General features: G+C 39.8%; 1 protein-coding gene and 1 long non-coding RNA gene across 3 annotated transcripts; one reads left to right on the top strand and one right to left on the bottom strand.

Moving 5' to 3' along the window:
- The first annotated feature begins 67 nt into the window (after positions 1-67).
- Positions 68-23,532, top strand: TMEM185A (transmembrane protein 185A). 2 transcript variants are annotated; one of them, XM_021273086.4, is made up of 8 exons: positions 68-95; positions 8,938-9,051; positions 16,364-16,540; positions 17,467-17,674; positions 19,176-19,259; positions 20,185-20,361; positions 20,675-20,798; positions 22,586-23,532. In XM_021273086.4, the coding sequence occupies exons 3-8, from the start codon at positions 16,482-16,484 to the stop codon at positions 22,828-22,830; spliced, it is 897 nt and encodes a 298-aa protein (XP_021128761.1). In that variant the 5' UTR covers positions 68-95; positions 8,938-9,051; positions 16,364-16,481; the 3' UTR covers positions 22,831-23,532. The 2 variants fall into 2 exon arrangements, with proteins under 2 accessions (XP_021128761.1, XP_027320887.1); XM_027465086.3 differs by lacking the exons at positions 68-95; positions 8,938-9,051 and adding an exon at positions 13,772-13,953.
- LOC140003287 (uncharacterized) lies at positions 399-12,775 on the bottom strand. Its single transcript, XR_011811653.1, has 3 exons — positions 12,411-12,775; positions 10,955-11,117; positions 399-663 (listed from the first exon to the last, which is right to left on the bottom strand). It is a non-coding gene; the product is annotated as an uncharacterized lncRNA (long non-coding RNA).
- Positions 23,533-23,807: the final 275 nt, after the last annotated feature.

Below are 23,807 nucleotides of genomic sequence, written 5' to 3'. Positions count from 1 at the left end.
CGGGGCCGCGGGGGTTTTAAGGGGAGCGGGGCGGCCCCGGCGTCTTGAATGGGAGTGGGAGCCTCCAGGGGTGTGGAGAAGGCTCGTTGGGTGAGGTATGTGGCTGGTGTAGGCTTTCAGGAGGCTAGGTTATGAAGCAAGGGACTTTTTTTTTTTTTGTCATTTTTTAGTACTATTTAGTCTTTCGAGGAGTCTTCAGGCACTTGCTGTTATAGTACTGTAGGAAGGGGGGTGCTGAACGCTCTCCTGATAATATTGCTCCCACCCCGCACAGGTAACAGCCCTGAGGAACGGGGAGGTCGGGTGCATTGGGCTCAGTACCTGGGGAAGCTCTGAGTCGTGTTTAACTCTGCTCCTATCTTTTAATTGCTTCCACAATTGGTGAACTTTTTCTAATGTGTGTGGTGTTTCTGGAATTGCTTTGAGGTATATCAGGGGTCAGGTTTAGGTAGGGTGTTGGTGAGAATGCATGCTCTGTGCAGCAGGTGCTGTACAAGCCCCTAACAGGCCCTTGGGTAGGGCTTGCTGCTTGTGAGGTGGGAGGCAGCTGGGCTGGCTCCGCTGTTACCTCTGCTGGGGCTGCTTCTGCTGTGACTTCTGGCAGGCAGAGCCTTGCTTTTAGGACGTCTGACCTCTTTTCTCCAGCTTGACTCCTCTGGTGGTCTAGAGGGGTAGAAGAGGAGGACAATAAGGTTGTGATCAATTTTTGAACAATGCTTCAAAGACCAGTACTGGCTTTAGCAGACAGGAGGATGTGTATTGTTCTTTCTTCACAACATTAAAAGCTTCAGCAAGAGTTAACTTCATAGAAAGCGCTTCAATTCTTCCTTGTGGAAGAAGGAATACAGGTACTGCTGGTATTCCTGTACAACATAACCTCACAGTTACTGATACAAGATGCTTCCCAGTCTGCAACCATAAAATTATCCAAAACCAAAATGGTATAATAGGACAGCTCAGAAATACGATTTTAAGAGTTAAAAGACCACAGTTATGTATTCTTAAACACCTAACAAGCAGGTGAAGTGCTGAAAAATATACCAGTATTGAAAACAGGTGTCAAGCTTTCACTCATTTGCATCTGAATACTACTGTGGCGATGTGACCCATGCTGGCAGGTGTGTTTTCTTTTTTCACAAGTGTCAGGTGCTCCTTTGACTACAAATGGCAGGTCAACTCTGAAACATACTGGCAAATATCCACATCTTTAGGGTTGGAGTATGGAAACTAAAACCAAGGGAAAAGCCTTACTTACAGAAAAGTAATGCAAAAAAATAATTTAATCTATAATGGAATCTATAACTTTATTCTTTCTGTGCTCTGGAACTGTATTTTTGGCTCTTAATTATCAAAATGGAAATGGCAGCATGGATTCTGAGAAAAATGCCCAGATTCAAACTAAATCAATAGTTAAGTGTAAAGTTCAGAGATAGCAGAGCCTGCCTCATTGGGTGGGTGGATAGGTCTTTCTGTGCTGTTGCAGGTGTGCAAATGGTGATATCTCTGGAACTTCCAAGTTATCTGCACTAAGAGAAATAGCTATAAAAGCAGCCCTACTGGCCGGGCTTTCCCATATATATTTTTTTCTACCTCAAAATGTTTTCTGCAAGGAATATGAAGACTTGGAAGGTTTGTCAGGGATTTATGCATAGCCTGCAGACTGCTCAGAGCCAGGCAGTAGATGTAGTGGGTGTAATTAATTCACAACAAGAAGAAAGCACACACCAAACTGTATCTGGAGACTTTGAAGCAGAATTACAGGAACTTTCCAATAAAACCAGTACCGAATTCATTAATATTCCCTAAATGTGTGGCTTCTTTCACTGGAGTGGGTATCAGTGTGTAAAATAGGGTTCTCCTGTGGCTCTGAGCTGGTTCTGTACTTAACAGAACTATGAAACTGAATTCCATATACAAACTTCTGTAACACAACCTATGCTGTTAAAATATTCAGGAATAACTTGGAAGAGAGTAGACTTTCTGAAAAACTAAGAACAAGGAAGTGTAAACCAATTAGGAAAAACATACAATTAATGAGATCAATGTTTTCAGATGTTTGCAAACAGTATTGAATGCCTTCTAGTTTCCTATAACTAGCTTGCTCTGCCAACCCCTTAGGAAAATGGGATAGCAAACACAGCCTGTGTTTTTCTGCTCTATAAGCACAGCTGAAGCTTGTAATATGCTGTGTGTGGGCTCACCATAACCCTGACCATCTCAGCAAGGAACATCAGCTACAATGGTCTGACACACTTTTTGTATGGTCACTTTTCCGTGTCTGAAGTGAGTCATGCAGATCCGCTCACCTGCCACTCTCTCCCCCTAGCCCAAGGTAAGTGATCTCCCCTGCTCTCACCCTCAAGCTTTCCCGAGCACAAGTATTATCAGAACTGTCTCTAATGCACTACTTAGACTGACTTCAGCGTACTGGGCAATGGGTGAGGCTGTTACCACCACCAGAAGCCATAAATCAAAGCCACACCTCAGTCGTGGTTTCTCCCATTTCCTGCTTGGCCCATAATTGTGGCGAGTTAGATGCTCCCAGCTCTGATGTGCTGGCCAGGAAAGGGATGGTGGATTGAGGAAGTAGAGTTATTCCTGACCCCTCCCTGCAGCCATTTCAGGAAGTGTGCCTACTGTTTAATCCAGGGAATCCTCAAAGAGATCGCACTGTCCTGAGTGCTTAGTGTGGGCAAGGCAAGCACCTTGAGGCTTACCAAGGCATCACTCTTGAGAAATAACTTTTATGCATATAAGCATTGACAGGCAATTTCTCAAATAATACGAGTACAACAAAGAGATAAGGCCTGCGAACAGGAAAGCCTGCTTAAACAAGGTGTCATGGAAAGCTACTGAAGCCTTTCATGCATATCTTTGGCAAGGACTGATCTATTACTTAAACATTTATAAACCCTGCTACTTCATTTGCTCTTCTGGATTAATAGTTGTTGCAAATTTTAGGAGGTGTTTTGGGTTGTATTCTCAGTGTAGCTACAAAATAGTTACAAAAACCTGACCTCTGTCTATTGCTAATAGTGAAATCGAACTGCCCCTTGTTACAGCTGCCTCAAAGGGAAGTGAATAAGCTCATCAGTATTCTGGTGTTGCTAGCAGGGAGGTCACCTTCTCTGTCAAGCAACTCTGTTTCAAACACTGAAACCTTGCAGTTAGCAATTTATGACAAGGATACCAAAGCACACAACTACTTCTCTCTAACTTAAGGTGATGTTTTGTATAGTGTAATTCTACTTACAAAGCACGAAAGGTGATTCCTGTGCAGATGAGGATCCTGCCTCCCATGTATGCACAAACATGGATGCAAAGCTGTATCAGGAGGGGGGAGGTACAGGGGAGGATGGGAAGGGATGTGTAATTAGGCAGAGGAAGGCGGAACTAAAAAATGCTTGAGATTATGATAAAGTCTTTTGGAAATGAGCAAGGACTTGCTAGTCTAGTTCTTTAATGACACTTGTTATTTATGCCTGATAAAACACAACAGTAGTAAGGCCAATGAAGACATAGAAATTGCAATAGCTGACAATATATTTTGACAAAAACAGATTCTTCCTTTATCTCCCTTCTTCACAGTTCATCTTAGAAAACAGATCTGTGAGGTAGAAGTTTCAGAGCTACAAAAATCTTATTTCTGACAGCTACTGCAGACATTTCTTGCAGTGGTCTAAATTTACTGCGCACACAGTAGCAGACTGGCTCTGTTACTACCTCAGTAGTTTCCAAATTCTGATTCAGGAGACCATACACAGTGATCTGTAGCTCCCCTGAAGTAATACTGTTTCATGCCCTAAAAAATTAATCTACCTCTCCAGAAGCATTGCAGCAACATGCCAGCTATGGCCCCAGTACACAGCAAGCCCTGCAGAAGGCTTTCTGGTCCACCAGAATAAAAATGCTTGAGAACCTTGTTTCCCCAACAGTAACTCGCCCAATTCAGTACCTAACAGGTCAAGAAACAATCAACAGGGTGCTCACAAACTGGCACTATCCTTAGTACAGCTGCAGGATCAAATAGATTGTGCTGGGTTACTAAAAGAATGAAGTATGCGTGTCATTCTGTTGGTTAGCCAAAACCCAAGGATTATTTTTGTCTAACCTGACAAAAGAGATAAGTAGGTCCTTGTCAAAGAATACAGTGCAGCAAATTGCTGGTTAGTGTTTGTATCTCTGTAAAAGCCGTGTGGATATTGACGTTTAACCTGATCCTTTCCTTTGAGTACCCTGCAGGAGGAGTTTATATTATATCCAATTACTGATAAGATGAAGCCTGATTTATAATTGTCCTGCATCACTGGGTAAAGTAGATGTTGCATGGTGTTACTACACCACGGTGCTAGTATTTTAAACCCACACACTCTATTGTTGCAAATTAGTACAGGGCTGCAAGGCATGCTGAACTGAACTCACCTCTTATACACAATGCTAAGATTATTTGTGCTATCTGGCTTCTGAAAGAACCACAAGGAGTCATGGACAGAAATCTCATTTGAAGCCAGCGTTATCTGGATGTGCAAATGCTTGAGATTCTTGGAACACCTGACCTGTCTCGGTACTGAAGTTCTTAATCTGAAAAATGCTTTGGGTAAAATTACTAGGTGCCTTTTCCTTAAAAAGGAGGCATGGAAATAGTTGGAAGCTTAGTCTTGCATGCAGAACTCCCACCAATTTTCCTAGGCATGATGTGGTAGGGACAATCAGTTCTTTCACCTTACAGACCTTGTCCTTTATGGTGAAAGGTTCAACTCCTAGAGAGATCTCCTTATTTAAAATACAAATCTTTAGTAAAGACAGGAGCTTTTAGTTTTCATAATAGGTGAGAAGTCAGTCTTTACCTAGACCTGTTAATTCATGTGAAAAGCTCAAATTGCTCAAAAAAAGCTCAAAACCTCCCTTCATAACATGTAGGGCTGATCAAGCAGAGATGCAACCTGCAGTGTCCCCCTCTAACTGAAGTTCCTCTGTCAGAGCTCTGACATCTGACAAACACATCAGGTCATTTATAAAAGCATAATCAAGTTGTTTAGTTTTTCTTACAGGAAAGAGGGAATTTACTAAATATAAACATACCAAAAGAACATTTCCTTTTGACAGAATGTAAAGACTTGAAATAATGTTCTGAATTGTAGTGAATCAAAATATTCTGCTCTATAAATAAAAGATTTAGCTACTGATGACGTGCCTTTCAAAAAATGTTGAAGTTGACAAAATCACAGACAACTTAGAGAAAACAACCAAAATTGTACTGCAGTTGCTAAACTTACTAGATAGAAAACTTAATGTTAAACACCTCTATATGTTTGTGATAAGAACACAAATTACAAAGTTAAATTACTTTGTTTTGGACTGAGGCGGTGCTATTAGTCACACAGTAAACATTAGAGCAAAACCAGGGGGAATTTATATCAAATATTCTGTCCATATCATCAGTCTTATCTTAATGCATTAAAATGAAATGCAGTATTTAAAGGTATATCAGAGAAAGCTGTATTCTTATTATATAAACCACTGAATGTATTTTTCCCAATGGTAAATTTATACAATTTGCTATTCAAAAATACTGCAAATTAAATGTTCTTTGCTCTTTATATAAGAACACTTCTGTTACAAATACACTTTTGTAATGGTAAACAAAAAAAAATGTGCTGCTTTGCCATTAAAAAAAAAAATCCTTTTATTAATTCTAGTCATAGAATAAAGTACTGCAGGGCCACAAGTCTGCACTTTGGTTAGCTGCGTTTAGAATTTGGATGACTATTACTTTTGGCAATTAAACAAGAACAAAGTGTGAGCTGAAAGAAAATATGAAAATCAGCAGTGTGCTAACTTGAATAGACAAAGTTCAACGCTGATCTAAAAAACCAAAACTCTCCAAGGGATACGACAGGAATATCAATGAATAAGTCACGTAGTGACACTATTCAAGGAGCTGTTAAAATCAGTAAAAATTCTCACCAGTTCTGGATTTATTTACATTTAATAAAGAAATCTTATCTAAATTCCTGGATGAATATATAATGCTTTAACTAAAGAAATCTAAAGCCAGGTCAGATTGATTTGTGTTCTCCAGTTAATACAAAACAGACCTCACCTTGACTCTATTTGAGTCAATAAGGATGCCACCAGTACTGGTTTTTGTAAGAGCCATATTGGGCTGCCCCTTCAATTCCCACAAAGCATAAGCACAAAGCTGCTTCAGGGGTATTTTCTTGGTCACTGTGTGCTGAAATCTCCAATGCTGTAGCAACCCTACTCATCATTTGGGTATGGTGGTTATGCCAAAAATTAGAAATTCAGTTTTGGTTTTTAAGAATATAGCATTATATACATTTTTGTTCTGATCCACCATCAAAGCCTAAAAGAATTAAGAAGGCCTGGAAGGCAAGCACTGACTCTGATGAAATCACCACTACTAGGAGATTGATGGGTTTTATTTTAGAGAAATAATCCAATACCCACTTTTCCAGCTTTACTTCAGCAGCTCCTAAACACAGTGGAAGGGAAAGGAGTGGCAGAAAGCTCAGGCAGTGAGCAGTAATTTGTCAGCTGTGGCAAAGCAGGAGAAAGACCGCATAAGCAAAGGGGTGTGGAGCATAAATACTTTAAATGAACTTCCTCTCAACAGGAAGACAAGTACCGAATGAAACCAGCAGAACGGATTAAAATTAAAGTGTAGAGTATAATTACAGTAGATGCATTTTTTGCAGGTGATGTTAAAACATTGCATCAAATCTTGTTTTGGCCAAATAGCTGCACAATACGTTTTCTAGCATCCTGCTGGCACAATAGCTTACAAAATTAATATTTTTTTGTTGTATGATTTGCTTTGAATAACAATCTTAGTTAATGTTAATACAAACAGTAACTAGCTAACTAACGTGACACTAAAGGTAATAGTTTCAGGCTGGAGGATACTGATTTTAGGGGCACAATACCCAATAAATGCAAATAAAATGATTTAAAACATTTGTCCTTAAACTAATTTGCCAAATAAACCACAAAACAATATTCTCACAAAAATTACTTAAATCCTGATTGAAACTGAATGCCCTAATTTCAAAACTAGGCAGCTGTGTGTTGTGCCAATGACAATCACATCTGTGTAGATAATAGATCATTACTGGTTTTAACTGTGCAAAATTACAGGCTGGTCTAAGGATTCTCTAATAGGTTGAGTGATATGTTCTTTGCCAATTATCAGTCAATCTCTATTCTTTGAGTAAATGTTAACAGTAAGGCCTACAGTAACATCAACAGAATTTCAAGTTGGGATTTTCAAGCCCAGAGATTAGTTTTTTGTAAACAATTTACTGTTCTGTCATAGAGCGGGAGTAATGATCCTGGAAACAGTTCACGGCTATGCTGTCATCCACCTAAGTGAATTATTACTGAACCGCTACCCTTCCTTTAAACGTTACTGTATTCCAATAATCTAACAGTGACACTTCGAGACATCCGTAAAGCAAACAGGACACATGAATTATCATGTGTGTTAGAAAGGTGTCAAGGCTGACTGTCAACAGAAAAGCAAGCTTGACAAATTAGAAAGCTGATTCAGGTTTTTTTTTTTTTTTTTTTTTTTCCTTCACTTAACTTCATTCAGCCAAGGACAGGGAACCTCCTGGTTTATGGTTTTTATACAGAATGACTACGAGTAGGTAGCTGATGGAAGCAGTAATGGCACTGACTATGAAACAGACACTACATGATGTCTTTTTTGAACTAATCTGATGTACTAGGCATGTGGAATGAAAATGAAATGTCTGTTTCGTCTCCAACATAAATCACAGGGAATTCAATTCCTAGTATACAAGCCCCAACCAGCAGCAGACAGGAAGTCTTAACAAAAAAAAAAAAGTAGACAACATGCTGCTTTTTTTTTATCCCCTCTCCATATTTGCCTCCCACTCCTTTTAATGAACATAAAATGTAAATTCAAGAGAAATCTTTTAAGTCTTCAAGTTCAGACAACACTTAGGCTTTGCTTTGCTGCCCAACTCTCCTCAACATCCTCCAAACTACAGCATCCAGCCCTGGCAATCAAGAAACCCAAAATGACTGAAAGACCTAAGAAAACCCCTAAAGATCCCCATTGACAGGTTACTTTTACTTCAAGCCAAAAAATTAGCTTTCCTGAGGTAATGTCCTCTGTGGAGGACTGAAGTAACATACGGAGGTTTGCTCTAAAATTTCCCACATTTTACTGACTTTTACAGCTAGGTAACCAATCTGCCCTAGAAGCAGAAAGCAGCAGGGCTGGTGTTTGTATGCAGACAGGTAATGTGTGGATCTGTGGCAGCTATTTTATTTTTGACTAGTGATGGTGCTGGAAACTATTTGACTGCTTTCCAGTAAAAACAGCAAAACCACCACTACCCATACTCTACCAAAAAGGATGATTGTGTATAAAAACACCTTTATATTGGTGAATACAGTCTATATTAAAAATAAATATAAAAAAATACAGCTGACTTGAATAGCTAAAAGTTTCATTAGCTCAATAGTTTTGTTGCATGGATGACAGCACTGGCATTATTACTGTTATGTTACAATGCCCAGTGAATGTATATTGACAAAAATATATATTTACAAATAGCACGCATGTGTCATTTTTCATTGCAATCACACTTGGTCGTGACAGATTTTGGCCTTATATTTTAACTTAAGCCTGCTGATAGAGGGGCCTGTCAGAGCCTTTAGTCTTTCTGCTTCATTTTAATCTGTAAAACACAGCCCATTGTATCAATCAATATCAGAACCTTACTGTAAGCATAAATAAGACCTTGTAGTATTCTTTAGAAATGTTGACATAATGAAGAATTTAATAATTTCACAGTTCAATATCAGCCAAAAGTTTGTGTGTTTCCTGCATAGTTACTTTAAGCAGAGGGATACAACATGAAGTGATTCTTCTTCATCCCACAGAAGTGCTCAAGGGCTTGTCAACCTTCAGGAACAAACTGTTGATCAGAGCAGAAAAGGTGAAGCACATCAAAGGGGAGAAAGCCAATCATGACTCACTGCACCAATAGGTTCCAGGTAGGTCAGTGGCTGGCGGAGGACAATTTTTGGGAAGCTTTTCCTCAGGAGTAATGACAAGTCAAAAGTATTATTTATTGTCGGAAGTATACTCTTCAAATGTTTACTTTTTGCACTACTTCCAGCCTCCTGAACAGCTTTTAATCACCTTCACAGAAATTCATTTCAGGTATACAGGAATGTAAAAGAAATATTGAAATACTCCATTCACATACAGTCCTCTTTAACACATGCAATTGAATGGGCTGGCATGAGGGGATCATCAGGCACTTGCTTCTTCAGCCAAAACCTATGAAAAAACAAGGACTAGTCCAGGACTACAAGGACTACTCAGCTCCAGGTACATATAAGGGTACATATACCTTTCTGCTCAAAATTTGTTCACTTATAATGCCTGTTGTATGACAGAGGCCAAAAAATGAACTTCTGAGTCTTCTCTTTTAAGTTCCACTGAGGTATACAAGAATGGAATAGTCAGAGCCTTCCTTCCCAGAAGCTAGATCTGTACTCTGCAATAATTTTTAGCCTAAGTAATTTAAGCAGGTAATGTTATCAGCAAGACTGTACAAGTAGCACCACAGAAATTTAAAATTATTCCATTTCAGTGCACGTTATCTACCCAGCATATTCAGCCTGGCAAGTGTTATTCCTTGGGTGCCTGCTGTGGAGGCTCCCTTAGGCAAGCAAAGCAAGTCCTGTCACTCAGGTAAACAACTCCAAGTACATGTATGTACATATTCTTTTCACCTAGCTTTTCTCAGAAGATAAATCATGATTATCAAGTAAATACATTTTTCTTTTGTGTAAATAAAGGTATTTTATTTTTTTCTTGTTCTTTATATATGAAACATCTAGCCTTTAATTCCTTCGCTTTCATGGTGAACTTAAAAGGTCTTTGAACAACAATAAAAAATATCATTTCTGCCAGCAGCTTTACATTGGATTAATTAATGTCATTACATTATCGTGCTCTTTACTGATCATAAGGAAGGCAGAATATTGCTGTCTCACTCTCTCGGAGCGCACTCTGACATCTTCTCACCCACCTAAAGGTACAGGTATTCCTTTTCTTCATTTCCAAGTAAACTTAAAGGAGCTGTTCTCAAGTGACATCCACACAGGATAAATCCCCTGCTGTAATCTTCTGGCAGACAGGCTTAATTGAGCCTTTTCACTCAAGTACTCTAATGTGGGGCTTGATTGTGCCAGGCGTAGAACACTGGCAGAACACAGACATACAAGAGGATGTGTATGCACAGGAATAACACAGATAGAAGAAGTGCATATGAAATACTAAGTAATAAAATTTTAACACACTTTACGCTTGCGGAGGTGGAAAGGTTGCTGGCCTAGACTAGTGGCTATGTAAAAACAGCTATTAATGGATAATATTTCTAGCTTTGTACAGCAAACTACTAGAACACAGAAAACATGAAAACTGGTATTCGGGCATACAGGTTACAGTTAGATTAATCATTATTTTAAGCTACAAGTGTATCTCACCTGAACTTAACCACAAATTCAACAGGAATTTAATTCTGGCTAATGATATAGTAAGTTTTGGGTTATTTGAAAGTCACAGCTTCAACAGATGATTTAAAGTGGGGTGGGATGAAGATATCATAATTAATTATGTCTCCCTATCTCCTATGAGCCAGGAAGAAAGGCAAACAAATCATTGTAAATCTTAAAGCAATCAAGTTCGGACTGAAAGATGGACTGTTTATTTTATCAGGGGAGAATGTATTGCTGTCATTTTCTCATTAGCAGCTCTGTTAGGTGCTGTAAACTATTAGCTGTTTTCTCACAGCATTATACACATTTGGATGGCATTGTGAAGGAACATGTAGACTAATTGCTCAGATCAGGCAAATAATTTTTACTTCTGTGGTATTGGATTTACCTGAAGGTGAACTGTTGAATGGAGGTGACTGATATCAGAGTCCACTGTCTGCATACCATGGTGTTTTGGTTAGTTTTGGTTGGGCCCAGTAAAACACAACCTTCACCATTCAGGTCTCAAACTGCTCTGCACTGTGTCTGTGGTCTGGAACTTCACAGCAACCCTGCAAACGGAAGTTAACATTCTTTACAAAACTTCCTAGGTACAAATAAAGTGTACAAAATAAAAGATCATCTGAAAAGCTAAAAGCTACTTAAAGAAACTTACTAGTCAGGGAGAATACAAACCAAAACAAACAAAAAAAAGGGCTCTGATTGGAAATGCCGCTTAGAGTTGCCAGCTATGTACTAGACATGCACACAAAGGTGTTCATCTGGGCTCCGCAGCACCTGTGAGCCCAAGGCTTGGTGCTGGCTCCAGCCTCCCAGGGCAGCTTGCCTGCACTCAGGCACAGCCACTGTCCCCATCCCTGCTAATGTACCAGATCACATAAAGGATGAGCAGGGTGGTGAAAAGGAAGGGTGCAAGGAAAATGTCTTTGGCTGCCGGGGACATGATGGGCTGCATGTCCCCAGGGGAGGGTGGGAAGCTGGGGCACAGCAGGGAGGTGCTGATGCACCTATGGATGTGTCTGTGGTGCATGGACACTTGCACCCCAGGGAAACCTCCAGGGCCCCCACTGCATGGCCCTTTCTTACGGCATCTTCTCTGTGCTTGCTGTGTCCCCTGCTTCACAGCCCAGCTTTGTTGTTCTGCCTGTGAAACACCTCTGTTCTCCCTGCAAGCAATGTCACCCAGAGCGTTTGTCAGATCTGACAGCAGCTGCTAAGCAGCCAGATCTTAACCTTTCCTTTGGGGAAAAGTCCACTATCCTGCAGGGGGTTAAAACTGATACACATTTCTTCAGGGAAGAGGCAGATAAAGTGGAGATTTTCTCAGCTGTGGCACCTGCAGGTTGGGTCTGACAGCAAAGAGCTGTTTTCTTTTTTTTTTTTTTTTTTTTTTTTTTTAAAGCTTTGTCTCTCTGTAGCTTGCGATTTATTTTCTAGCTCTTTGTCCCCTGTAGGAACAATTGTGCTGCCTGGGCAGTCAGCCAAACATTGTAACTGCTGAAGAAATCTTTCTTGATTTACTCCTACGTGAATATTCTTAGAGTAGGCATGCTGCTTTATTAAGCTTCTAAATCATTAACAGTTTTCAAGTTAAGATAATTCCTTGTTAATATTGTTTTGACTTTGTTTTATAATTGCATCTGGCTGAGGGTAATGCCCACAGGTACTGCCTTGTCTAGGAGCTGCTTTATGTGTTGTGGAAGATGTATTTTATCTTGAATAAATACATTATGCATAGCCCTTCTCTTTTCCAAACTAGTACGGCTCAACTTTTTCAAAAGCAGAATGAAAAAAAAAGTACTAATTTTCAATTCTTTAAGCCTGGTAACTCTTCGGTTTCTTACACATTTGTGTGCTGTCCTGCCACGGGTCCTATCACATGGGTCCGTTTTATCTCATCAGCCTCTGGAGCCTGCTTAACCTTCGGCCTTGCCTTGCCTTCACTTTCCTTTCATTATGTTTTCACGCTTCTCGCTCACCCTGGTTGCTTGCCAGCTTTCTCACACACCCTCCCCACTACCATTGCTTGTGCCAACCTGCCCTTGCTTTCTTGTGTGCAGTGACATACCCCTTGCCTTATTGGAGTTGAAAATATGCAGAAAGCTCCTGGTGTGGAAGTCAGTCAGGTATTTGTGCTGCTGCCAACAGAGTTAAAACCACACCTGCAATTTGCTGTGAATATTTCTCGATTAATCGTATTTTTGAGTTGATCTGTATTAGCTGATGAATGCTGTCAAAGGCTACAACTAGCTACAGCTTTTAATAAATCATCAAGCTGCACATAAGGCTAAGTTCTTAGCTGGTATAAATTAGCAGCCCATTTAGCATTGGATGAAGACTTAGACCATTTACTTTCCAGTTCTTTTTTATATTTCTAGCCGGAGCTAGAGAGCTCAAGAGGTCAAGACATGATTGCTTTTCCTTTTGTTAGCGTTTTAGTTGCCATGCAATCTTGCTTAGTGAGGAGCTACAGGTATTTTAAGTTCAGAACAATCACCGGATGATCTGTCATGGTATAGATTTGTCATATAATCTGTCCTGACCAGCTTTAAAGTTTCATAACCTTTGTTACTGTCAAGCCCATTGACTTGAGTTTGATTAGCCTGTATATTCTGGACAGGTGCACGAACTTTATTTAAAAATGGAAAATCTGTTTCTCAGTTGTTTGTTCCGGCATCTGACTAGTTTTACTTAGAATGAAAAAACGCATCTCTTGTTCTTAACCAGAGCTTGTTTAGCCTAAGCCTTCAGCCTTGATTCTCGTTATGCCTTCCTAGTTTGGCTGAAGTCTTAGTACCTAGCATTTTCTCTCTGTGAGGACAATTTTATTGTAATCGAGTGACCTCAGTGTCTTTCAGCCAGATTCACTTGGTTCCTTGTGACATTTTTCAGAGCCTTTAGTCACTCCCCCAGCTCTCATCTCCCACAATTTCCACTCAATCCCCATGCCCCTGCTGCCAGGACACTTCAGAGGCTGATGTGACCAGTTGCAGAACCCCCACTGAAACAGCTCTCAACCTTTTGAGAACGGCCTTTCCCTTTTCTCCCCCTTTTAGATGAGGGAAGGCCGAGGCAACTCCCAGCCCTCCCAGCCCTGCCCACAGCCACCCCCTGACGAGACTTCGCGCTCCGCCACCGCGCATGCGCAGCGCCGCCCGCGAAACCCGCTGGGGCCCTGCCCTCCGCCCGGCGGAGGCACCGGCGCGGTGAGGACCCGGCGGGCGCTGCGCATGCGCGGGGCGGGCAGCCGGGGGCCGGCGGCGAGGCCAGGCCCGAGCGGGGCGGGCGGCGGCGGCTGCGCCATGCGCGCCTGGTAGAGCGCGGCCGGAGCCGGGCAGCCGGGGCCGCCATGAACCTGCGGGGCCTCTTCCAGGACTTCAACCCCAGGTGAGGGCGGTCCCCGAGCGGCTGAGGCTCCGCGGGAGGCCCCGGGCCCTGCCTGGCGCTGGGGGAGCCCCGCTGGGGCCTCCTGGCACGGGCTGCGCCGTGTGGGGTGGGGGGAGGCAGAGAGGCCTGGGGTGGGCACACGGTGTGAGGGGGGGGGATGTGGGGAGCGGGGCACCAGGAGAACCGGAGGGGCTGGGCTGCGCTTCGGGGTCTGCAGACCAAGGTAATAGTCACCCCAAGTCGACGGGCTCCTGTCCCGGGAAACTGAGGCAATAATCACCCAAAATCCTGGGCTCCTATCCCTGAAAACTGAGGCAGTAGTCACCCCAGATCTTCAGCCTCCATCCCTGGAAACTAAGGCAGTAGTCACCCCAAATTGGGCTTACACAGTCCTGCCAAGTAGCTATGGATGCACGCAACTCTTAAAAAAAAAAAAAAAAAAAAAGCCAAGAGACCCAGTTCAGATTGGCTTTGCTGTTACGAGATATTTTAAGACTGCAGAATAAAGTCTTCAGAATAACGTCTGCAGGTTGGCACGCAGCGCAGGGAGCCCTGGAAAATCTTGTTCATGAAAGAGGCCGTGCTCGATCGCAGTTACAGAAAGCTGCGCTCAATCAGTTGTCTAGACGAGCGGAAGCATAACAAATGCTTCAGGAAATGCGTTGCTGCAGAGGGGGTGAGACTCAAAATACATGTGTCTGAAAGTAATGGAAAAGTAGGGGGAGGAAGTTGCAGAAGCTTATTAGGTTTTGTTATTGCTAAGCAATGCTTGCAGCTTGTTTGGATGCAGTCTAAGTGATGAATTTATTCATTTTATTCATCCCTTTATCAGGGAGTGTAGCGACAGGACAAGGAACAATGGCTTAAATTAAGAGAGTAGGTTTAGATTAGATAGTAGGAAGAAATTCTTTACCGTGAGGCCCAGAGAAGCTGTGGATGCCAGGTTTTGGGCAACCTGGGCTGGTGGGACATGTCCCTGCCCATGGCAGGGGGCTGGAATGAGATGGGCTTTAAGGTCCCTTCCAACCCAAACCACTCTGATTCTATGAATGAGCAAGCTGAATGCTCCACTAGTGCAGATAACTGAATCTCGACTGTTTTGATGTTTACTGGAACATTCAGGGGGCCCTGGTATTTAGCCACATGATGTTTCACTTCTGCTTTTATTGAGGAACCAGGGAAAACACAAACTACACAAATACCGAACACTGGAAACATGTGAATGGCCGAGGCAGCTGAAGGATCTCTTTGCTGCTGTGAAGAGTGATTTGTTTTTTATCAGCCCGTCCTGAGGTCTTTCCGTCAGGCATGCTAGGTGGTGCTGACCCAGTAAAGCAGCTTTTTGTAATTAAAGGGCACCTGAAATTGTGCTGAAAAGAAACAAAGCTGCTTGATATCTAAAAAAGGCGGTGCTGATTTAATGGGCATTTTATCACTGTTTGATGAGGGTGGAAATAGGCAGGGTGAGTTATGCTGTTGGAGTAAAGGTAGTAGTCCTGACTTGCTGCTCTACTCCGCAGTGAGCGCTTACTGTTCTTTAGGTTATCCAGGCCTTAAAATACATATAATTACCTCGCTGAAGTGGTGTTGAAGCATAATTATGTGTTTTCTAAAGCGATCTGTGATCCTCTGCTGAATGGCACTCTAAGTGTGGATGACTTTTTCCCTTCCTGTAGTGTGAGGAAATCGTGTGCTGTGTAATTATTTTGTCTGACTTCTGGGGGTGCAAACAATCACGGTGCCACAGTTTGCAAGTATTCTGCAAACATTGATTCATTCCTAGGCTGACTTGTTTATAAAATGTATCAGCGTAACTGTTTTAAACTTAGAGCAGGATCCTCAGTTAGAAATCAGACTTTTTGTCAGTAACTTTGTTAAGTTTAACCTGCTTTTGTTTTAAGGGAGTAGAAAAACAATCTGTGTTTATATCACAAGACTGAACAGCTTTTCATCTTCAATCAGTCTTTGACATTCAAAATTAAGCTCCATAAATTATTTAACTTTATCCGTGCTGTTTTTAACTTATTTCATTTGATTTGTACGAAAGAATATGCTTTCCAGAAAGTGTACGACTGGTGTGTTTCTGAGCCTCTAATAACCCAGCTCCTGAGTGGATCCTTGTGGGAGGAAGCTATTTATAGAAGCCCATTCATTAAGTTTGTCATGCAAGAATGCTTTTGATGTGTTCCCTTGAAGCAATGGTTTTATGAGTGAAAGAGATGATATGCGATATTTGTGATGAAATATTTGACTCTTCAGATCCAATTTGATTCTTTGCAGAGAACTTTGACACACATTTTTGGATTGGAAGTGTTCTGATTAAATTTTAGCTATGACTGATTTCCTTGTCCTCTGAAATCTTTGTGTTAAGTTGCATGCCATAATTTCTGTTTGTTTGTTTGTTTCCTAGCAAATTTCTGATTTATGCCTGTCTGCTGCTTTTCTCTGTGTTGCTGTCGCTACGTTTGGATGACAAAATTCAATGGAGTTACTGGGCTGTGTTTGCTCCGATCTGGCTCTGGAAGCTAATGGTGATTGTGGGCGCCTCAGTGGGAACAGGAGTGTGGGCCCGGAACCCGCAGTATCGGTAAGTTGAGGATATTTATTTTGCGGAACAAAGGGAACGGTGTGTGTTTTACATACTGAATCAAATTCCTAAATAGGTTTTCAAAAAACATAAGACCTACCATCCAGAAGGTTTTCTTTTAACATACCGGTTATGATAATCATTACAAATAATGTATGCAAACAGTGTTATGCAGATATTGATGTCTTCGTCCTAGTTGCAGCACTTTATCACAGTCTTCAAGAATACTGTCTTGAGGAAGCTAAAACTTCTCATGGGGTGACTCTGCATCTTTCCGTTAGAACGCTGGGAATTCTTTGCTTTAATATAATCTGTGCAGACATGTATCTTTATAGGTACTAGGAATGTGCTATACTTAATTGGGTTACTTTCTAAATCAGCTTCCTGAAAGGTACAGATCAGCTTGAAGAATGCTGGATTTTTTTTTGGCCTTGTCATGTGTATAATCTCAGCAAACAGATGCAGGGATATTTGGTGATTCTTGAATATATAGCAAAGATGGAGAATTCTCAGACACGAACTGCAGTTTTACAGGAAATAGTCACAGACTTTAACACACTTGTATGTATGTAACATTTGTAAAGTAAGATGTTTTGGGGAACAAATTTTGTAAATTCCTCTTCATTTTTTGTCAAAGTTGCTTAACAGTGATATTTTAATTGTGAGTCGAGGATAAAGTAACTTCCAGACCTTTAAATGCATCAGTGCTGATCCTTTTTTGAAGAAAAAATGGGGAGCAAGTCCTGTTGCTTCATCAGCAGCGTATTCTAATAGTGGCTAGTTGGGAGGAACATATACATTTGTTTAAAAATCAGGGGTTAATATCCAAAAATTAATTCTCGTAAATCAAATGTCTTGGGACGTTTGCAGGATGGCGTGCTTTCTTGTTGGCATGTAAACTGAGTATTTCTTTTACCTCCTTTTAGAGCAGAAGGGGAAACATGCGTGGAGTTCAAAGCAATGTTAATAGCAGTAGGCATCCACCTGCTACTGCTGATGTTTGAAGTTCTGGTGTGTGACAGGATCGAAAGAGGAACCCATTTTTGGCTTCTGGTCTTCATGCCATTATTCTTCGTATCTCCCGTGTCAGTGGCAGCTTGTGTATGGGGATTCCGACATGACAGGTCCCTGGAGGTAATGCTTTGTTATGTATAAAAACTGGGACAATGGAAGACTAGGAGTCTTTTGTTAGAGTGCCTCTCAGTAAAGCATGATATGGATGACTGCATCTGTTGAATTAATTGTTTGCACTGATTACTACAGTGCAAAATTAGGATTGGGAATAATATTTTTTATTTTTTTTTTTTACTAATCTCTTCTAATTTTTTTCAACTACCAAACTGCAGCATTTTAAATCTGCCTTTTTATTGCATGTCAAAAAAACCTACTACAAACTGTGCAATATGAACTAATACTAGACATGTAAAAACCGAAAATTACTAAAACAAACAAAAAAACCACCTTCCACTGACAGTAAGCACTGTCCCTAGGCAGAATTGAACTTCCAAAGTCCTAAGCAAATTTCTTACCTTCCCAATCAAGGTGATTAATTTGTCATTTGGGAGGGCAGATGGCAGGTGTAAAACAGTAGTTTTCTGTGTTCTACCTCTAGCTCCTTTCCTCTCTAATGAGAGATCCTTTTGGTTTTGGAAGAACTTCCACAGTTGTGGCAGCCTTGGTAGCATATATCAGTATCATGGTGGGGCCAGAAAAAGCTTTCTTTTGTACGTTACTATTTTTATAGTCAATAAAGCAACATTTATTTAAGACATATTGAATTCATTAAATTTTGAGCCTAGGCGCTCCAACCATACATGTGCTTGCCATACATAGCTCAAATGTTAACATGATTCTTAGAAAAAAAACTTTAACAATTGATTCTCTGATGGCTAGTTATTATTTTTATTCTTTCTATCTCCTGTTGCGTTTTTCTGCTTGGTTGGTCTTATGCTAGAGCGTGGGTTTTCTGAGGTGTTTTCTAGTCATTTACTCTCTTGAGTAAGCTAGCGTTAAAAAACTACTTAAAATCTAGTTAACTCCATTTAATTATACAGTAAATGATTGAATTTACATGCTGTCTTTTAGTATTATATATATTCTTCCTAAAACTGACTTAAAACTGGACTGCTCTTAGTTTAAGATGAAAATTACATATATTTAATACATTACTGCAACAACTAAAATATATCTTAAAAGAAAGACAAACTTGATAGTTTTGAATTTAAGGATTTCTTAGTACTTTAATTCCAGCAGTATTTCTTACCTGAAGAAAACAGCTGAAATTGTTTTCTGATTCTTTGTTATTTTGGTTGTGTTTTTTTTTTCTCCAACCTGATTAGTTTGATTTTTTATTTTTTTTATTTCTCTGCTCATTCTCATAGGTGCTGTAGGTAGAGCTTTTATTTTTGTTTTAAATACCAGGAAGGCCTTCCCTCAGGGGATACCTGCATTGGCATTTACCATATTGGGATCACAGCTCCTCAAGTTTAGGGATGCTTAGTAATATTTAATATACATGCAAATGATATTGCAGTGATAAGTATAGGGTCAGAAAAGCCCTTTAACATACTCCTTAGTTATTTCAGAGATAACTTTAGATTGCTAAGTGTTAACTAACATTTCTTCTCTTTTCTAGCTGGAAATCTTGTGTTCAGTCAATATTCTACAATTCATATTTATTGCACTCAGACTAGATGAGATCATCAGATGGCCATGGCTTGTATGTAAACTGTGTTTTCTTCTTAAACTTGTTTAAATACTTAATTTCATTCAGATATTTACTACAGGGAACAGTTAATGAATGATCAGCATCTGTGATCTCGCTTTTACTTATTTAACAATCCTTCACTGATGGTCTGATGCTTCATTCAGTAGTCAAGGGAAAGGCTTTTCCTTGAGTAAGAGCACAGCATTCCTTTCTTCAGGGGAAGAGGGACATGCCATCAACTGTAATTAATTAATTTCTGGTCAAATGTTGGCAGGGGGAGGGCAGAATCCTAAAGAAAAGCTTCCAGTTGCAATACTAAACCAGCCAGAAAAATGATTGGTGAGTTAGGGCAAGTGTTGGTAAATATTGTGTGGTAATTAACTTGTTTTGTTATGCTACCATGCATTGAAATTGACCTCCTGTGGTCACTGTCAAAATATGCTGAGATCTACTGCTCCAAGTAACTTTAGAATACAAAAGCTCTGTTCCTGTGTCTGGCTTTGTATAAACTGCCATAAATCTGATAATCTGTCAAGATTATGACTGCCCTTAGTATTTTCAAAAAAATGTGGAATTGATCTCATTTAGAAACACTTGGAGTAAGGTGTCCAATGTAGAAAATGCTTGCTAAAGTCAATTTCAAGTACTGTTTGAACTTACTTTTTAAGTTTAACTCTGTTGACTTAATTTTAAATTGTTTCAGCTTGATGGGGTTTACAGCGCTTACTGAGGAACCCCAAAGAGCTGATACGGCTTATAACAATGCATGTGATTTGCAAAGCTTTTCTGCTAGAGATTAAATTAGACCATTACACTTGATTCATTTTTATGCTTAATACGTGGACTTGCTTTATTTAAAAAAAAAAAAAAAAAAAAAGACAAACACATCACTGGCTGGTGTGGAAAAAGCAGTTAACTTCTTTAATTTATCTTTCAGGTTGTTTGCGTTCCATTGTGGATCCTGATGTCCTTTCTGTGTCTCGTGGTGCTTTATTACATTGTGTGGTCTGTTCTGTTCTTGCGCTCCATGGATGTGATTGCTGAGCAGCGGAGGACGCACATAACAATGGCAGTCAGCTGGATGACAATTGTAGTCCCACTGCTCACGTTTGAGGTAGGATAAAGTGTACAGTTTTATTTTTCTTGTTATTAGTTCAGAGAGGGGTAAATGTTGCTCTCTTTGAACTCGTTAAAATACTGCATCTTGTTCGGAATAAAATATTAAATGCAAATACGAAGGAAAAACCGAGAATTTTGTGCTTTTGAATTTTCATGTGTAAAATGCCTCACATTGGAACCGTGGAGGCTGTTTTTCCTAACAAATGTGTGAAGTTAAAGATCACTTTGTTTAAAAAATGCTTGGAAATGGGAATTACAATGGATATTAGAAATTGATGTTGTGTTTTTTTTTTTTTTTTCTCCTTTAGATTTTACTAGTACACAGACTAGACGGGCACAATTCTTTCTCTTTTATACCCATATTTGTTCCTCTTTGGCTTTCACTGATAACTTTAATGGCAACAACATTCGGCCAAAAAGGAGGAAATCACTGTAAGTACTTAATAATCATGGAAACAAAGAGTGAAACTCGAGACAAAAATGCATTTTACTAAGAAATCTATTTTTAAGAAGCTTTGCGCTGTGTGTATTTCTCATAAAATAGTTTAGATGCATTTGTTACTGCTCCCTTGAGATGGTTCTCTTAAGTTTTCAGTGTTTATAGTGTATCTTGGTCTTTGTTATTGATCTAAAAGCATGGGCTCTTCTGTTTAGATGCAAGTTGAGATCCCAGTGGGGTTTTAAGTTAGCTTTTTGTCCTTCCTTGTTCCTGGGGGTTTCATTCTCATGGGACATGACTAAGATCTTTCTGTTCTGGGTTCTGAAAATAGTTTACCACCTACCATTGTAATTGGCAGTAGTAGCCTGAAGGAGTATTCTCTGTCCTCTTTGGCTAATTAGCTCTCTCTGCTGCTTAGATATGACTTCAGTTGCATGGGTGGCCAAGTGTAAATTTACCACGTTTTTTATTCCCTCAATAATTACCATTGCTGGAAAGAGCATTTGCCCTTTTAGCCATCTAACAGTACTGACTCAGTGCAGGTGAGTAGCTCTTGCTACCCAAATTGCAGTTAGTGTTGTTTTGTGACAAGACAATAAAACTTATTAGGATTTTTCAGAGTTGAAAGAAACCAGCTGTGATATTAATTTCATAAACTTCATTTTGGTCCAGTTGTGAAATATGTTGAGAATCTCTCTCTTCAGTAATGAGTGTGTATATTCACATTTAGTCTACTTTTTTTTTTTTGTATGGAAAATTGTTCTGGGTAACTTCATTATTTTTTTTTAAAGCATGCTGTTGATGATTTGTAGCCAAATCAGTCATTTGGAAAGCCAAACATCCATCTTATATTCTGTAGGGTTAGTAAGCACTGATTGTAAACTTTTTTAAAAAAATAAATAAAATAAAAATAATCTGAAGTGATCCTCAGAAGACTTGCATGAATATCCACCACTAAAGAGTGCTAAGTGAAATACATCAATGGCCATCAAGTATGATCTCTGCAAAAAGATGGGTTGTATAGGATCTTCCCTGGCAAATACTCAGTCCCTTTCCTTCTTTCACTGAAAAATTTGCCTTGGTGGGCAGGTTGTTCCTTTCAATGCTGACCTTTTGGTATTGGTTAACAGAAGAGTGCCATCTGAGTTACAGGTGCCACTTATTGAATGTTATCTTTCAAAATCTTTGCAGAAAAAATAGATGACAAACAAAAGAGGTACTGTTGTTTTAATCTAGCGTAGATAATACCAAGGATGAGATGCTCATGTCATCACATCATATTTAGCAAACAACAAAAATTTTAGGGGAATACTGAACACATACACTTAGCAATCACTGTCAGCCTATGCCATCACAGCCTCTCTCGTCCTGTAACCTGTGTGTATCAAATGAAATTTGGTGTGAAAGTCTTCCTGTGTGACATTGATTGCTGGAGAGATGCAAGGCCTTTTGTGTTCTTTCTCCCTATATACTGATGTGATCTGTCACCACTTAATACATGAGATGCTGTGGATACTTGCTCTGGTGGCTTAGCTCTAATACATAAATATACACATGCAGACACATGTATAGATATCTGACCTTCAATGCTGTTATGATAGATGTGACACTGAAAAGCAGCGCTAACATAAATTTTAAGTTGTTCATATGGAAACAATTGAGAACTGAAGTAGGCAGATGAAGCAGTTCTTGATTTCTTTAATTAAATTCTTACCTATTTTGTAATCATGTGAAATCATTTTTTTCTATTTTGTAATCATGTGAAATGATTTATTTTTAGGGTGGTTTGGAATTCGCAAAGACTTCTGCCAGTTCCTGCTTGAAATTTTCCCCTTCTTGCGAGAATATGGAAATATTTCCTATGATCTTCATCATGAAGATAATGAAGAAGCGGAAGAAACCCCAGTTCCCGAGCCACCAAAAATTGCACCAATGTTTCGAAAAAAGACTGGAGTGGTCATAACACAGAGTCCGGGGAAATATGTAATTCCACCTCCTAAATTAAATATCGATATGCCAGATTAAGATGGCAACAGCCTGTTAAACTGGAACTGGGAATCAAAAGACAAATGCAGCTCATCTCATGCCTTGTCCCAATTACTTAAAAATAGCTATTGCTTGATCAGTGGCTTGGATCAGAGAAATCAGATCTAGAAGATAAACTGAGGTTTTTCGACAGAGATTTTGTGAACCTTCCTAATGGCTTGGTTGCACACTTGCCTGTATAGTATTTATATGAACATTTTAGCAGTGTAATATATTGTTTAAAAGTCTCGTCCTGTACAGTATAAGTATTATCTAAAAGTATTTTTTTAAAAAGCCTGTATGAATTGCCTATGCTATTCCAAGTGTCTTTCAGGTCCTAAATATACACTTGATTTTCATGTCTGTGCTAAGTACTTTGGAGATGTCTTGGTATAGTACCTCTTTCCTTCTTTTCCTGTTCAGCCACAATCGTTACCTTAACTGCAAAAGCACAGGAGTTCTGCGCTTCTAAGGCAAGACTGGAAAGCTTTTGGGGGGGTGGAATGGAATGTATTGCAGCTTTTAAATGATGCTTTTGAGTTAGCTATGTGAATTGTTAGGTAAGTATTTCAACTTTTGCACTGGCTTGGGAGTTAATTGTTGCTTATGTTGCTTTTCCAGGTTCAGTTTTCTAGCTCCTTTTGAGCAACGTGTACACCGTTCTCCCATTAGTTTGGCAGTTTAATAAACTCTTTCCTCTTGTGTTGTGTGTGTAATTTACACCAGAAGTATTAGTTACAGGTTTTATAGCTGGTATAAACATGGTAACTTGGTCTTCATTACCACTTTTTTTGTAAAACTTTAGAAAATGACTGTTCAAAATTAGAACTGGTCCATGTTAATACAGCATTTTCTTATTTGAGAGATCTGATTTTTATATGAAGGCTGTCGGTCACAGAGCCATATACTACAGTCTGCTCCCTCCATCCTATGCACACATACCTAACCCATGAATGAGAAAATCTGGTCTTTTTCAA

The sequence above is a fragment of the Anas platyrhynchos genome, chromosome 10 (assembly GCF_047663525.1).
Source record: "Anas platyrhynchos isolate ZD024472 breed Pekin duck chromosome 10, IASCAAS_PekinDuck_T2T, whole genome shotgun sequence".
Classification (NCBI taxonomy): domain Eukaryota; kingdom Metazoa; phylum Chordata; class Aves; order Anseriformes; family Anatidae; genus Anas; species Anas platyrhynchos.
Note: the sequence above shows the minus strand (reverse complement) of the source record. Positions and strands in the feature narration are given on the sequence as shown.

Bases quoted from the DNA above. Each gene is read 5' to 3' on its own strand.
- TMEM185A (XM_027465086.3), top strand. From the start codon at position 13,916: ATGAACCTGCGGGGCCTCTTCCAGGACTTCAACCCCAG. The intron at 19,260-20,184 runs GTATGTAAACTG...TTTATCTTTCAG, and splicing joins TCATCAGATGGCCATGGCTT to GTTGTTTGCGTTCCATTGTG. The intron at 20,362-20,674 runs GTAGGATAAAGT...TTTCTCCTTTAG, and splicing joins TCCCACTGCTCACGTTTGAG to ATTTTACTAGTACACAGACT.